The sequence below is a fragment of the Lissotriton helveticus genome, chromosome 6 (assembly GCF_964261635.1).
Source record: "Lissotriton helveticus chromosome 6, aLisHel1.1, whole genome shotgun sequence".
Lineage (NCBI taxonomy): Eukaryota > Metazoa > Chordata > Amphibia > Caudata > Salamandridae > Lissotriton > Lissotriton helveticus.
This window is the reverse complement of record NC_136067.1, coordinates 162,162,847-162,176,387: the sequence shown is the minus strand read 5'-3', so window position 1 is coordinate 162,176,387 and position 13,541 is coordinate 162,162,847. Positions and strand designations below refer to the sequence as shown.

General features: G+C 45.1%; 1 protein-coding gene across 1 annotated transcript in view; it reads left to right on the top strand.

The window, feature by feature from the left end:
* PARP1 (poly(ADP-ribose) polymerase 1) overlaps positions 1-13,541 on the top strand; it is a 468,102-nt gene that overhangs the window by 432,770 nt on the left and 21,791 nt on the right. The window contains exons 20-22 of the mRNA XM_078647552.1: positions 1,979-2,106; positions 5,013-5,074; positions 5,654-5,768. Of these exons, the coding sequence (XP_078503678.1) occupies positions 1,979-2,106; positions 5,013-5,074; positions 5,654-5,768 (305 nt within the window). The remainder of the gene's footprint in view (positions 1-1,978; positions 2,107-5,012; positions 5,075-5,653; positions 5,769-13,541) is intronic.

Below are 13,541 nucleotides of genomic sequence, written 5' to 3'. Positions count from 1 at the left end.
AACCATTCTTCCAAAAATGGGGACATCCAGAGATAGATCTGTTTGCCACAAACGAAAACTCAAAATGCCTGTCCTTTGCCGCCAGGTTCCCACACCCGTTGTCACAAGGCAATGCGATATGGATGTACTGGTCAGGCAGATTTGCGTACGCTTTTCCACCAACCCCACTGATTCCATTAGTGGCACGCGAAATAAGGCAACAGTCACTCACAATGATCCTGGTTGCTCCCACATGGGCAAGACAGCCATGGTACACGACGCTCCTAGAACTCTCAGTAGTTTCACACCAAAGACTGCGCCTTTCGTCACATTTGCTAACACAGAACCATGGATAAATCAGGCACCCAGATCCCAATCAGATGAACCTAGCGATCTGGCTCCTGAGTTCGGATATCTTAACTTGCCTCCAGACTGCATGAACATTATCAAGGAAGCAAGGTGTCCCACTACCAGAGCATGCTACGCAGCTAAATGGAAAAGATTTGTAATTTATTGTAATAATAACCAAATCAACCCATTGGATGCCTCCATCCAAAACTTAATCTGTTACCTGCTACATCTTCAAAGATGTAATCTAGCATACTCATTCATACGGCTACACCTTGCTGCTATAGCAGCATATCTTCAAAACAGACATGTGTCCCTATTCAGAATACCACCTGTCAAAGCTTTTATGGAAGGACTTAAAAGAATTATCCCTCCAAAGCATCCACCTTCTCCAGTCTGGAACTTTAACGTAGTACTTACCAGACTCATGGGACCCCCCTTCGAACCACTTCATTCATGTGAACTACAGTTCTTAACATGGAAGGTGGCATTTTTAATTGCCATTACCTCCCTCAGGCGAGTGAGTGAGCTACAGGCACTAACCATTCAGGAACCTTTCATGCAAATACACCAGAATATGGTAGTGCTTCGTACAAACCCTAAATTTATGCCAAAAGTTATCTCCACTTTCCACATCAATCAGTCCATAGAATTGCCAGTTTTCTTTCAAAACCCTCAGTCCGTGGCTGAAAGAGCTCTACACACACTAGACGTCAAAAGAGCTCTGCTATATTACGTTGACAGAACAAAATCATTCAGAAAGACAAAGCAACTATTTGTTTCCTTTTCACCACAACATAAGGGTAATCCCATTTCCAAGACAGGAATAGCCAGATGGATAGTTAAATGCATTCAAATATGCTATCAAAAGGCAAAGCGCACTTTAACAGTCCCCCAAAAGCCCACTCAACGCGCAAAATGGGGGCATCCATGGCTTTCCTAGGAAATATTACCTTAGAAGACATATGTAGGGCAACTACATGGTCTACCATACACACTTTCACTAAACACTACTGTGTTGACGTGCAAGCTAAGCAACAAGCAACTGTAGGCCAGTCTGTCATTAAAACTCTTTTTCAAACCACTGCAGCTGATACAGGTGGCCACCGCTAGAGGAGAAACTGCTATACAGTCTATGCTTAGATATGAATTCAGCAGCCCACATGCCTCGAACGGAAAATGCTACTTACCAGTATGCATCTGTTCTTGGCATGTAGGGCTGCTTACATTCATATCGCCCACCCTCCTCCCCGGTGCCTGTCACAGCTGCAGGGTTATCTTGTTTACATACATACATTTACATGGTCATCTCTTACTTTCCTATACTCCATCTTTCCACAATGGCGAAAAATAATCTGAAGATGGAGAAGATGCCCATGCGCACTGTAGTCCAGGGGAGGAGTCACCTATCTCGTGATACATCGAAGACTCTTCCAAGAAAACAAGGTGCAAACATCTGGACCCAACACTAGGCGGCGATCTATGCAAAGATATGAATGTCAGCAGCCCTACATGCCAAGAACAGATGCATACTGGTAAGTAGCATTTTCCATTTCAGTGCGTAATCTCCTGGCATTCTTTGTATACCTTTGACTATTTTTGTGCCTCAGCTACTGTTGAACCATTAACATTGTTTTTTCTTTTTCTCCAGACTGGTTACATGTTTGGCAAAGGCATCTATTTTGCCGACATGGTTTCCAAAAGTGCAAATTACTGCCACACCCTTCCCAGCAACCCTATTGGTTTACTACTACTAGGAGAGGTTGCACTTGGAAACATGTAAGTAACTTGATATTTCTAGGATTGTGTGGTGCGATGGTGTCCACTTGTATACAATGCACCTTGGTTTATTCATCTTTTGAGCTAATTCAAGACACCCCAAACAAAGCCTATAAATGTTTATGCGTGGCTTTCCAAAGAACACTGTCTCACCCCACAATAGCTTCTGATCTGTTAGATTCCTCACATTAAACAACCTTAAATCGTATCCTTAGACGCTTGCCTGTTCAGTATTTCATTGCTTCTGATCTAGGGTTCCTTTTATTCAAATCTCTTTACTTGCAAAAAGGCTCTATTTAAGCTAAATGACAGCTTGCTATTGCAAACTACTTAAAAGGAAAGGGAGAGATGGGTCATCCTTGCTCTGTCAATTGTAAGTTGAGTTCAGTTGGGCATCTTCACTTTTAGGTTACACGACAAGGGAAGAAATAAAATAGTAGAAGAGAACCGCACCAGCAGGTCTTGATGAAAATTATCAGACTCTTTTATATTATGTTTTTCGAATGGATTCCTCACCTTGTGAATACCCCCAGTTGCCCATGTGGATCCCGAGATTTTTCTCAATAGTGCTTCTGCATGGCAGCAAGTTGCATAGTGCAGCTCTAAATTGACTTTGACCCTCCACAAAAATGACATCAGAGCAACATATAACTGCCACGCCTGTGCACTGACATCAGTTCCTTTCTACTCTTCAAACACGGCCCTCAGTATCGCTCCTAAAGTTTTACATAGTCTCTGAGAAAGCTTTTATTCTAAAATGCTTTTTCTAATGTGCAAAGGACATGTCCTCACTGAAGCTACAGGGTTTAAGCCTTGTAGGGACTATTACAAACAGAGTTCCGACATACCCCTACGAGGTATAACTGGTGTCTAGGGTTGTCACACAACATCAAGGTCTGTGTGACTGCCCGGATAAACTACAAGACCATCCAGGAGCACAAAGCCAAATTCTGCATCACTGAACACCAAAGGAAGGCGCAAGCGACCCGCTCCTGTGACGATGTACTGCAGCAAGCAGGGCAAGGTGCAGACTCTGCACCTCTAGAACTGGTTGAACGTCACTGCATTTCTGTGGCCATGAACCACCTGGCAGGATCTTTGAATGACAGAGAGCAAGAACTCAGCGAGTGAGGCCTAGCGGATTACAAATGGCAGTTATACCCTGATGTGGCACCGGCGCCTTCCAGAAATAAGGAGAACAATGCTGAGTCTTCACCACAGCCAAGAACGATCAAGGTCAACATCTGTGCATGCTGGGTTCCTAAGAAGGCTCTCTCTGAGACACCTTCTGCCTAGTTTGAAGCTTGGAACTCCTGTATGCCTTCCCACCTCTCCCTCTCCTGCCTCACTTTCTGAAGAAGTTCAGGAATGACCGGGCTCAAGTCATGTAAGTGGCTCCAGGTTGGGTCAGGAGAGTGCACCCGGAACTTATGGGCATGAGCATCTGTCCTCCGATCAGGCTGGTGCTTTGGGAGGGTCTTCTTTTTCAGCAGCAGGCCAGGATCATGCACCTGGGACTCTGCAACCTACATCTGACTCCTTTTCATCTTCCTCCTGAAGTCGTGGATGTCATTCTAGCGGCAAGGCATCCATCTACAAAATCTGTTTATGCGAAGTGCTATGATAAGCCTGGTATAGTTCCCACCATGCAGATCCATTACAAGCAAAGTTGCCGGATGTTGTGATGTGTTTTTTTTTTTTTAAAAGGTCTAGTTCATATGTTTACACCCAAAACCTTTTATGATGCTGCAGTGGGATCTTAATTCTCACATTACTTGTGTACCCCCTGCCTATGCTCAACTGTTCATTGTGTCTCCTGACTCTTAAAACCGTCTTTCTCATTGCGATATCTTAAGCCCGTTGCATGATTAATCTTCAAGTTCAATCCGTGCAACCTCCATACAGCACCTTATTCCCGGACAAACTAGTGTTGTGGAGAAGAATAGCATTCCTGCCAAAAGTCAGGACTCCTCTGCCTCACCTCTTGAAAGTTGAGAAACTCCTTTGTTCAGACCTCAAAAGAATTTTGAGTTTTTACATTGATCGTACCAAGGACCATGGGTGTCAGCTCTTTGTGGGGTTCTCTGGAGCAAACATGGGTAAGGCAGAGCAGAAATGAACCACCTCAAGGTGGATGGACCTCTGTAATAACTCTGCTATGCATTGTCCAAAAAACACCCACCAGAAAGTCTGAGGTCTCATTGAACGAGAGCAGAGGCTGCTACCACTACATTGTCACATAGAGCAGCTGCCCCAGGCATCTGTTAGACCACAAGGTTGGTCTCCGTCCGTATGTTCATGAAGTACTACTTTCTTGATTGTCTGATGTTTCGTGAGGGACACTTTACCCATTCCGTCTTGCATGACCTTTTGGTTCAGGTCATTCCACAAACCCACAACATTGGGCGGTACTGCTTTGGTGTCTATTCACAAGGTTAGGAATCTGTGGTTATAAGTACAATTTACTTACCCGCGGTAATGCTCTTTCTGGTAGATACTCTATAAGTGGATGCCTCACCACTCTCCCACTTCCCCGTTCTGTTGTGTGGTCCCTTTTTTCTGTCGATAAATTGGTCCCAATCTAGAGATCTGCACAATGTCATAACTGTTCAATTATTGGACTTCGGTCCCAAGCCGTGGACTGAGTCAAGAAAAAAATTGACACCGGTGTACATCGGTGGTGCTTATTTGCTGTTTATATGACACCACCTGCTGCCATGCCGGAGCAGTGTCAAGAAAAATCTCCAGATCCAGTCTGGCACCTGGGGGTAGTCACAAGGTGAGGAATCTGTGGTTAGATAGAGTATGCAAGAGAGGGCGTAACTGAAGGTAAGTATCTTCATTAAAGCTACTAATTGAAAGTACATTTATACTGATTAAAAGTGTGTATTTTACTTTATCTTTAGGCATGAATTGAAAGGAGCTGCCAATATAACAAAATTACCCAAGGGCAAACACAGCGTGAAAGGTATGTGACACTCAACTGACAAAGAATGTGATGCAGAATGTAATCTAGAAGTTAGTATGAATGTGTAGTAGCAGCAGATGTAGCACTCGCTGTATCAGCCGAGCTTTCAGAATGTGAATAGCAATGAACCTGCCCCATTATTCCTACTTCTGCGTCCTGTACCCTCCCGTTCTGGTGTAGGATGACAAACAAAAAAGTAATACCCAATAACCTGTTAGTTAACTGAATTAACAGACCTCTGTTAAAAAAAAATAATAAGTTGGATCTCCCCTGTTTTTACTTGTCTCCATATGTGAAATTTTACAACTTTTTATATCATCCCTATTTTGTGGCCTTTGCTTTTATGTGCTGTTTTTCATTCACAGCTTAGAGGCACATGATCTGAAGGGTTCAACAAGAATGTTAACAAACAATAGAATTTTAAGTGTACAATTCAGTGATTTTAAGGTCAATGGAAGAAATGCCTTTAACACACATGAGACATATTCCTAAATTCGTCTGATGATCGTGTGTTTTAATGTGGCGTCAAAGTATGGTCATCTGTGTTTTAACCTGTACCTTCTGTGTCTTTCTTTCTAGGTGTAGGGCAGACTGCCCCTGACCCTACAGCCAATACAGAACTTGACGGTGCTGTGGTTCCTTTGGGATGTGGTACTCCAACGGGAATCCATGACACCAGCTTGTTGTACAACGAGTATCCTTCATAATCAGTTGCTAGTTAAAGCAATCGACAGAAGGCAGTTTAAATGGGTAATACTAATGAACTTATGTTTGTTAGTTATTTTCCCAAAGATGCATCTTAGCCCTGCTGAAAGTATACACAACTTTGCCACTAAAGTATTACGTACAAATATGATTAGCTGTCTAGAGATGCTTTATAGAAATATCTGCTGATAAATCTGTACTAAGAGTGGGACTTCACTGTAAAAATGCAATGCAGAGCAATGCATCAGTGCAGGGTAGTTCATTGGGCTGGGTGGGTCTGAGGGGCAGAGTTCTTGTGCCCTGAAAGCAGCTCAAGATGCTAGTGTACTAATCTTGGACTTAGCGAGTATTAAATGAGTTCCCCTGATATGCTAGGCAGGCATATATTGAATTTAATTACAATTTAAATTCTGAAATCCTACGTAGAAGGAAGTGGTGAGATTGGGTAGATGTAGTACTCACTGAGGACAGTCTAGTAGTGGGATACATTATGCTACAGGGCATCCCACAGGCATTGTCCGAAGACTTTCAACTCTGATTTTACTGGTTTGGCTGAATCTGTAAATAAGCTCCCTGATAGTATACCCAGTGGGTAGTGGGAAGAAAAATGAAGCTACTGATATAACCGCCTTACCCTTTCATTTTGCCACAACACCGGTGCCTCTGGTAAGACATCAGCTTTGACCAGCAGTATTGGGGTTTTGAAAAAGCCATATTAGCTCAAGCAACCAATTGCTAAGTATCACATGATTAGTAAGGTGCATGTTGTAAGGTGGCAGACATCATGTACATGCTAGTGGTCCTTATATATCAAACATCTTCGATGCGGGAAAGAAAAGAAAGCATCGCTTTGGTTGAACGCCTCTGGGTAGTTGAGTACATTTTTCGCCCAAAAGTTCCTGGTTTACATTCATCCACTTTTATGAGGCTATACTTGATCCAACCATTTATGTACCTGGAGCGTTACTGTTTAGATATGGGTTTAGGTTTGCTGTGCATTTTCAATTCAGGCAATCAGATCCACACACCGAGCATAATTTACATTGCAGAGGATTTAATTCTTTGAGCAGTGACATGTCTGTTTAGTGCCAGGAAAACAGTTGGTATTTAAGTGTCCACCATCCCATGGAATTAGTTTCTTGCTGATAATGGTTGCATATTGACTACAGGTTCATTCAGAAAGATAATGCATGGCAGGGCAGTAGCAAAGCCTAGCACAAGCACCCAGGGTTGTGACAACTGAGGTCTGTTGGGATTTGCTTTTCCTCTGAAGAAGACACAGTGAAACTGATATCTTCTGTTCAGCAGTACTTCTCTGTATGAGGTCACCTCACTGCCCTGCAGGGGGATCCCTCTGCACTAGGAAGGTGGGAGAGCCGAACAAAAACAAATCCACTGTTCCTTTCTTTACAATAACACCAAGGAAACAACACTTAATGTAGAACTGCTCTTTAAGGAATTTGTGTAAATATGTGATCTTGCCCAAAGCCTAAACACTGATAGAAATCCAATTAATCATGAAATATTTATTTGGAGGAATTATTTTCATTCTCTATGCTTAAAAGTTCTGAACACTATATCAACAAAAGCAAAAGTTAGAAATCTTGGGGATCTAAATATTTAACAAGGAAACCACAAAGCCATCAACAAGAGAGGAATCAAGCTGTTGGAAAATGGCTGTACCTGAAGGATGAGACGCTAATCCATCAGCATAATTTCTAGAATTGTGGCTATCTATGTAGAATTCTCAAAATTTAGTTCAACCACCTCATCAGAAATGTGACATTTCCTGAGAGCATTTATATTCTGACAGCTGGTATTTTGAAACTCAGCGGTGGTAATATGTTTCTTGGGATGGCCGCAAAATCACTAATTTGCAGACCTATGCAAGGGTTAGGAAAAGGCTAAACATTTTAGTCTGAAAAGAAATGTCAGACATGGGGATCAATTTAAGCATTCGTTGTCCATTAAGAATGTAAATATACCACAAAGTGAAGGCACCTTTTCTTGCTTTGGCCTGTTTCCATATGTGAATATTTGGCCAAGAATGCAGCGAGAAATTCACATGGCCAGTTATTACAGAGCTTTATATTGTGATCCGATTTTGTACAGTTTGCTATTTAAACTCTCCTTACATATTATGTTAAGAGTGCATGTAAAGTGCTCATCTCACTCAGGGGTTATCCTGGCGCTGAATGAGATGAAGTGCATGCTTGCTGTATGCAGTGTCCAGCTTTCAGTTTCTTTCTAAAGTTAGAGACTGAGCTGGCTGCCTTAATGTGAAGGAGCAGTACTTTCCAGGCTTTAGGAGCCAAGAACAGGAAGGTGGGCCACCGGTGTGGAAACTTTGGAAGCTGGGGACAGTAGTGTGCAGGTGGTTTGCTGAGCAGAGGTGTCTGGGGGAGGTGTGGAAGCTGATACATTTGTTCACGTTGATGGAGCCTAGTTTGTGTAGTGCTTGTGGGGGAGATGTGGGGTTAGGTAAGAGTGAGTCTGCTGTGTTCTGAAAGGTCTCGAGCCACTTGGTGAGTTAGGTGGAGATTCCACTGTAGAGTGCATTTCGGTAGTCTAGCTTGCTGGTGATGAATGCTTGTGTGATTCTTTGGCTAGTGTTGTGGAAGCCAACTGAAGATTTTGTTGAGAATCTTGAGGGTGTGGAAGCAGGAGAGGGTGATTGATTTGACTTGGCCTGCCTTCACTAGTTTGTAGTTGACCACGATTCCAGGTTCCTGGCTTGGCTGGAAGGGGTTGGAATGGGACCAAGTTCTGATGACCAGCAGGCTGTGGACCATGAGTCTGTTCGTTCCCGAAGAGTACTACCTTTGTCTTGTCCGAGTTGAGTTTGCGGCAGTTGGACTTCATCCAGATGGCGAATTCTGTCGTCCACTCAAACTGTTCTTGGGTGCTGGTATTGTCCATGGAGAGGGAGAGTAGTGTTGTCAGTGTATGAGATGCTAATTCCGAAAGTTTGCACAGTGTTGGGTAGCCGGGTCCATGTGGCTATTAAAGAGTACAGACTATACCTAATATTTCCTATACAAGGTTTGTTTGTTGTAGGAAACTGGATTTTTGTTTCATAACCCCCGCCCCCCAACACACACACACACTTTTTGTCCACTTTTTTAGCTATTAGATGTTTGTTTTCAACTCAGTGCACTGTGGCCACCTAACCAGACCTCCGTGCCAGTGCTCTTTTCTTAAAACAAAGTTATGTCCGATTGTTTTATAATTGACAAAGGACTTTAGCACCCCTGTAAGTCCCTGATAAATGGCACCCCTGGTACCTAGGGCATGGGTAGAAAAGAGGGTCTCCTTCAAGGCTGCAGCGTATCTTAAGCCATCCTCAGGGACCCACACGCAATTTCACACAGACTGCTATTGCAGGCTCCATGATTAAAAACGTGACATGGCACACTCCTGTGTGTCATGCCAAAGTCTCTGCATTTAATATATGCAAGTCACCCCTACAAGCAGGCCTTTGTGCCCTAAGGCAGGGTGCATTATATTTTATGGGATGACATATCTGCCTGAGCAGATAGGCCCCTGTGATGTCTAGTTCTGTTACTAGACATTGCAAGTGAAGAGGGAAGCCATCTTACTGGGCACTTGTCAAAACGAATTACCCAGCTACAAAATGGCTTCACTGTTTGGTATCAAACTCCTCGTATTAATAAACCCACACTTATTCCAGTTATGGATTTATTAATGTATGCACCCAGAGACCCAGTTCTCTAGTGTGCTAGCTAACTGGTACATACCAGCCTGCCACCACAGACACGCGTCTGACTCCCTAGGAGGTGAGAGCCCCGCTCAGAGGTCAGTAACAATGCCTTCTCTGGCAGGAGATGTTTACACCTCATTCAACAGAATGGCTTGCAAATCAGCGTACCAGGGCCAGAGGCTTCAAAGCCTCTTCCACCTTTGATATGTGATCTCGGCATCCCCAAAGCTGGGAGAAGCCACCTCCTGCCCTGAGGACCATGTGGCACCAGGACAGGGGGGAAAGTACTGCCTGGCTGGACACACCTCTAGGGTGGGCAGCCTGTAGTCAACACGCAAGAAGGAATTGCACCATCTTGTGTATAGTGGAATTTGGAACTCTGGAACTGGGTGTTGCCCACTCCTCACAGGAGGTAGTCATTGAGGGGGCATAGTGACCCCAGGAGTAAGCAGCCCATTGCCTACTACCCCTCACTCCCCGAACACCCCTAAATTGAGTAGTTTGGTGGCTCCTGACACCATGAAATCAGATTAGCCTGCTTGAACGACAAAGAAGAGTTCAGGGCGCGAGAACTGAGGACTTCAACACTACTTGCCACACAACTCTGCCTAGCTGCTGGACCTCGACAATTGCATGGACCTAGCTTGTCCAAAAAGCTGTCTCACCTCCCAAAGCTGTGGAGGAGCAACTTCAGCTTGCCAGCAACATCTCCCTCTGAGCAGAGGACCTGCAGGCACCGGAAAGCATTTGCCGGTCAACCATGTTGCTAGCCATCGGGATCAACTTAGGAGCAGCGTGACAGGAGAAGATCTTCGTGCTCCAGGTAGTCAGATCGTCGCCGTGTCAAATTTGGAGACCCCCAAAACTAATACTCTGGGTACAGGAGCAGTTGCAGCAACCAAGGCTTGTTGGTGGTCCAATCCGGACTCCCAACAGCACAAAGCCAGACCTACCATCGAGGGACATCGTTTCCACAGGGCCAGCACTGACCGTGGCCCAGCTGCCCTGTTTCCCCTTTTCACCAGGTCACCAAGACCCAGAGTGTGTGTCTGACCGCTGCGACCTGACACTTCAAAGCACCCCTACATCCGTCCCTCACAGCCCGGGTCCGAGGGAGGCGACAATGCCAATGGTGTCCTGAGACCTTCAAAAGCTGAACTCACACTTTGGTTTGGCCAGAATGTTCCCCCAATCACCGCCTGCAGCCTCTTTTTTGCTGGGACCGAGAACCGTGAGAGTTTTCAGCAGCATGTCTTCGCCGACCAAAGCGCCACTGCACACGAGCCCAAGTTTGAGGGACCCGATGATGTCCCTGCATGCCCAAGACCTGATCCCTCCTTTGAGTTCCGCCAGACTTCCTCGCCAGCCCCCTCTTGCAGCCTCTTTTGCACAGAACCGTTTCTCATTGAAGTGAACAGGGCACTTGACACCGAAACACAACTCTGCACCCAGACGCCCCAGTGATTCCCACGGTGACCTGTTGGTGCTGCCTTGGACCTTGCACCATACTCGCCTTAAGTCCAGGAGAACCGTCCTGTAAGTCGTTGCTAAGTGAGCTAAGGCAGTATATGTTTATTCCCCATAGGATAACATTACCGCTTGAAGTCCACAGTATAAGTGTATTTTGTTGTGACTTAAAATCTGATAACCGGAAAAGTACTTACCCAATTACGATGATCTTGGTGTCTAAATTCACATAAAAATCTGTTATATTTATAAATTGGTGTTGGAATTGTTTTTTGAGTGTGTCTCACTTACTGACTGCATGCACAATAAATGCTATGTACTGATATGCCTCACTGTTCACCCACACTACCACAAAATAGAGCATTTGGGATTATTACTTTAACCCCTATAAACCAATAAGGGTCGCCTGGACTCTCTGCACAGTGTACCTCATCTCAGTTTGGTGTACTATATAGGGAGCCAGCTTACTACATTTAGATTGTGTATATCATTTTTAACACCAAGAACTTCGTAATTGGGTACGTACTTTAGACTTTATCAATTTTACAATAGAAAACAGTAGAAAATGACAGCTGTCAGATTTGAGGCATGAGCTTCGAACGCACTAATGTTATCTTATGGGAGAAATATTCACTGCATAGGGTCCCTTGTAAATGACTTACAGCACTGTTCTTCTAGACTTAAGGTGAGTAGGGGGGCGAAGGTCTAAGAAAGCACAAAGATTTCAGTTTTACCTGCTTTGTGATGTTGATGTCCTGAGGTGCTTTCAGCGATGGTAGCCCTGGACAACACATGCTATAGTCAAGGGGAAAAGTACTTCTGGAAAAGAGGCTGCAAGCTGGGACTGGGAGACCAGCCTGGCAGAACCCAAAAAGGTGTTCTACTCTTGGGGATTTCAGGGCTTCAGAGACACCTTTGGTTACAATGGACTCTGGCTGGGAGGGTCGGGTGTATAGGTGTTTTGTTCGTTGACTCTGAGGCTCCCATGGTTCTTGGTGCACCTGCAGAAGAGGGAGAAGAAACACAGCAGGATAAATTTGGGCGTGGAGCGGGCTTCTGGTGAAGTCCCTCGACGTGCATGTCGGTTTTGGCAGCGGTTGTGTTCGGACTGAACACAAACAAGTCTTGGTACTTGCAACAGACTCCTGTACCTCGGGTATTGGCGTAGGGCAGATCCTGGTGTCTCCAGACTCTGTGGGGAGACAGATATGACTTCCTGGAGCACAGTGATCTCCTCTTGGATGGCTGTTGCATTGGAGGACCTGGTGGTCAGCAGATCGGTGTACCGGATTTCGTGGTTTGTTCCTGCAGGCAAGTGCCTCTTCCACTTCAAGTGAAATGATGATGGGTTGGTGAAGTGCTAGCAGCTATCGAAGACTTCTGGGTGATTCAGAGCTGCAGCACGAGTCTGGTCTTTGCAATTGTTGAAACAGGAGCTGGCAGGCAGGGTTTGGCGCCAAGTCCACAATTCTTCAGCTCTTCTTTGTCCTTCTTGAGTCCGATGAATCTTCTTTCTTGGTATCAGGGGGCCACTTAAGTACCGAATATGGAGATGTTGAGAAGCGAACGGAAGTATCCAATAGGCTACTTACCCTTGGGGGTCACTATGCCCCATATATGACCTCTTCCTGTGGGAAGTGGGCATAACTCTGTCCCGAAGTTCCTAATTCAGCCAAAATGTAGATGGTGGAACCCTTCTTTCGTGGAGTGCATCAGGCAGCCTACCTTAGGGGTGTGACTGGCCTGATAGTACAATATGCCTGCTTGCATAGCTAATTTCCTGCCTGTTCTGGTGCCAAATGGGCCTAAGGGCAGGAGATGGTATCTCCCAGGTCTGGAGGAAGCCGGGGTTGCATATCAAAGGCAGCAAGGGCTTTGAGGCCCGTCGACTTGAAGCCCCTGGCCTTGATAATGCTAAATCACTAGGCATCCTGTTGGAGGTGTGAACACATTCCTCCAGAGCGGCCATCGTTTCTGGCTTCAGAGAGCGTGGGCTTTCACCTGCATGGGGTCAGAATCATGTCTGTGGTGGCAGGTTTAATGATACTAGTCAGCCAACCTACTAAGAGGCTGGTAGGTTTTCAGGGGGCACCTCTAAGGTGCCCTCTGGGTGCATTTTTTTAAATAAATCCACTACTAGCAGCAGTATGGATTTATTAAGATAAGGGGTTGATACCAAACACCATAGGTTTCAGTAAAGCCATCATGTAGCTGGGAAACTCGTAATGACCTGTACCCTGTACATATACTTAAGATGGCACCCCTTTTCACTTGTACTATCAAGTAATTGACCTAGACAGCACAGGGTCATACCTGCTAATGCAGATATGTCCTTACATGTAATATAATGCACTGATTTGGGGCTACTGATGGGGACATGGCACAACGTGTGTACCAAAGGCCTGATCAGTTTGGGATCAATTGACCAGTTGTCTTATTTTGGGGAAGGAAAATTGGCACTGGGGACCTGGTTAGCAGGAACCCAGTGCACTTCAGGCAAAGTTGCAAGAAATTCCAGGCAAAAGGTGGGGGGGGGGCAGTTTCCTACAGGATGTATTTGTATAGCAATGATGT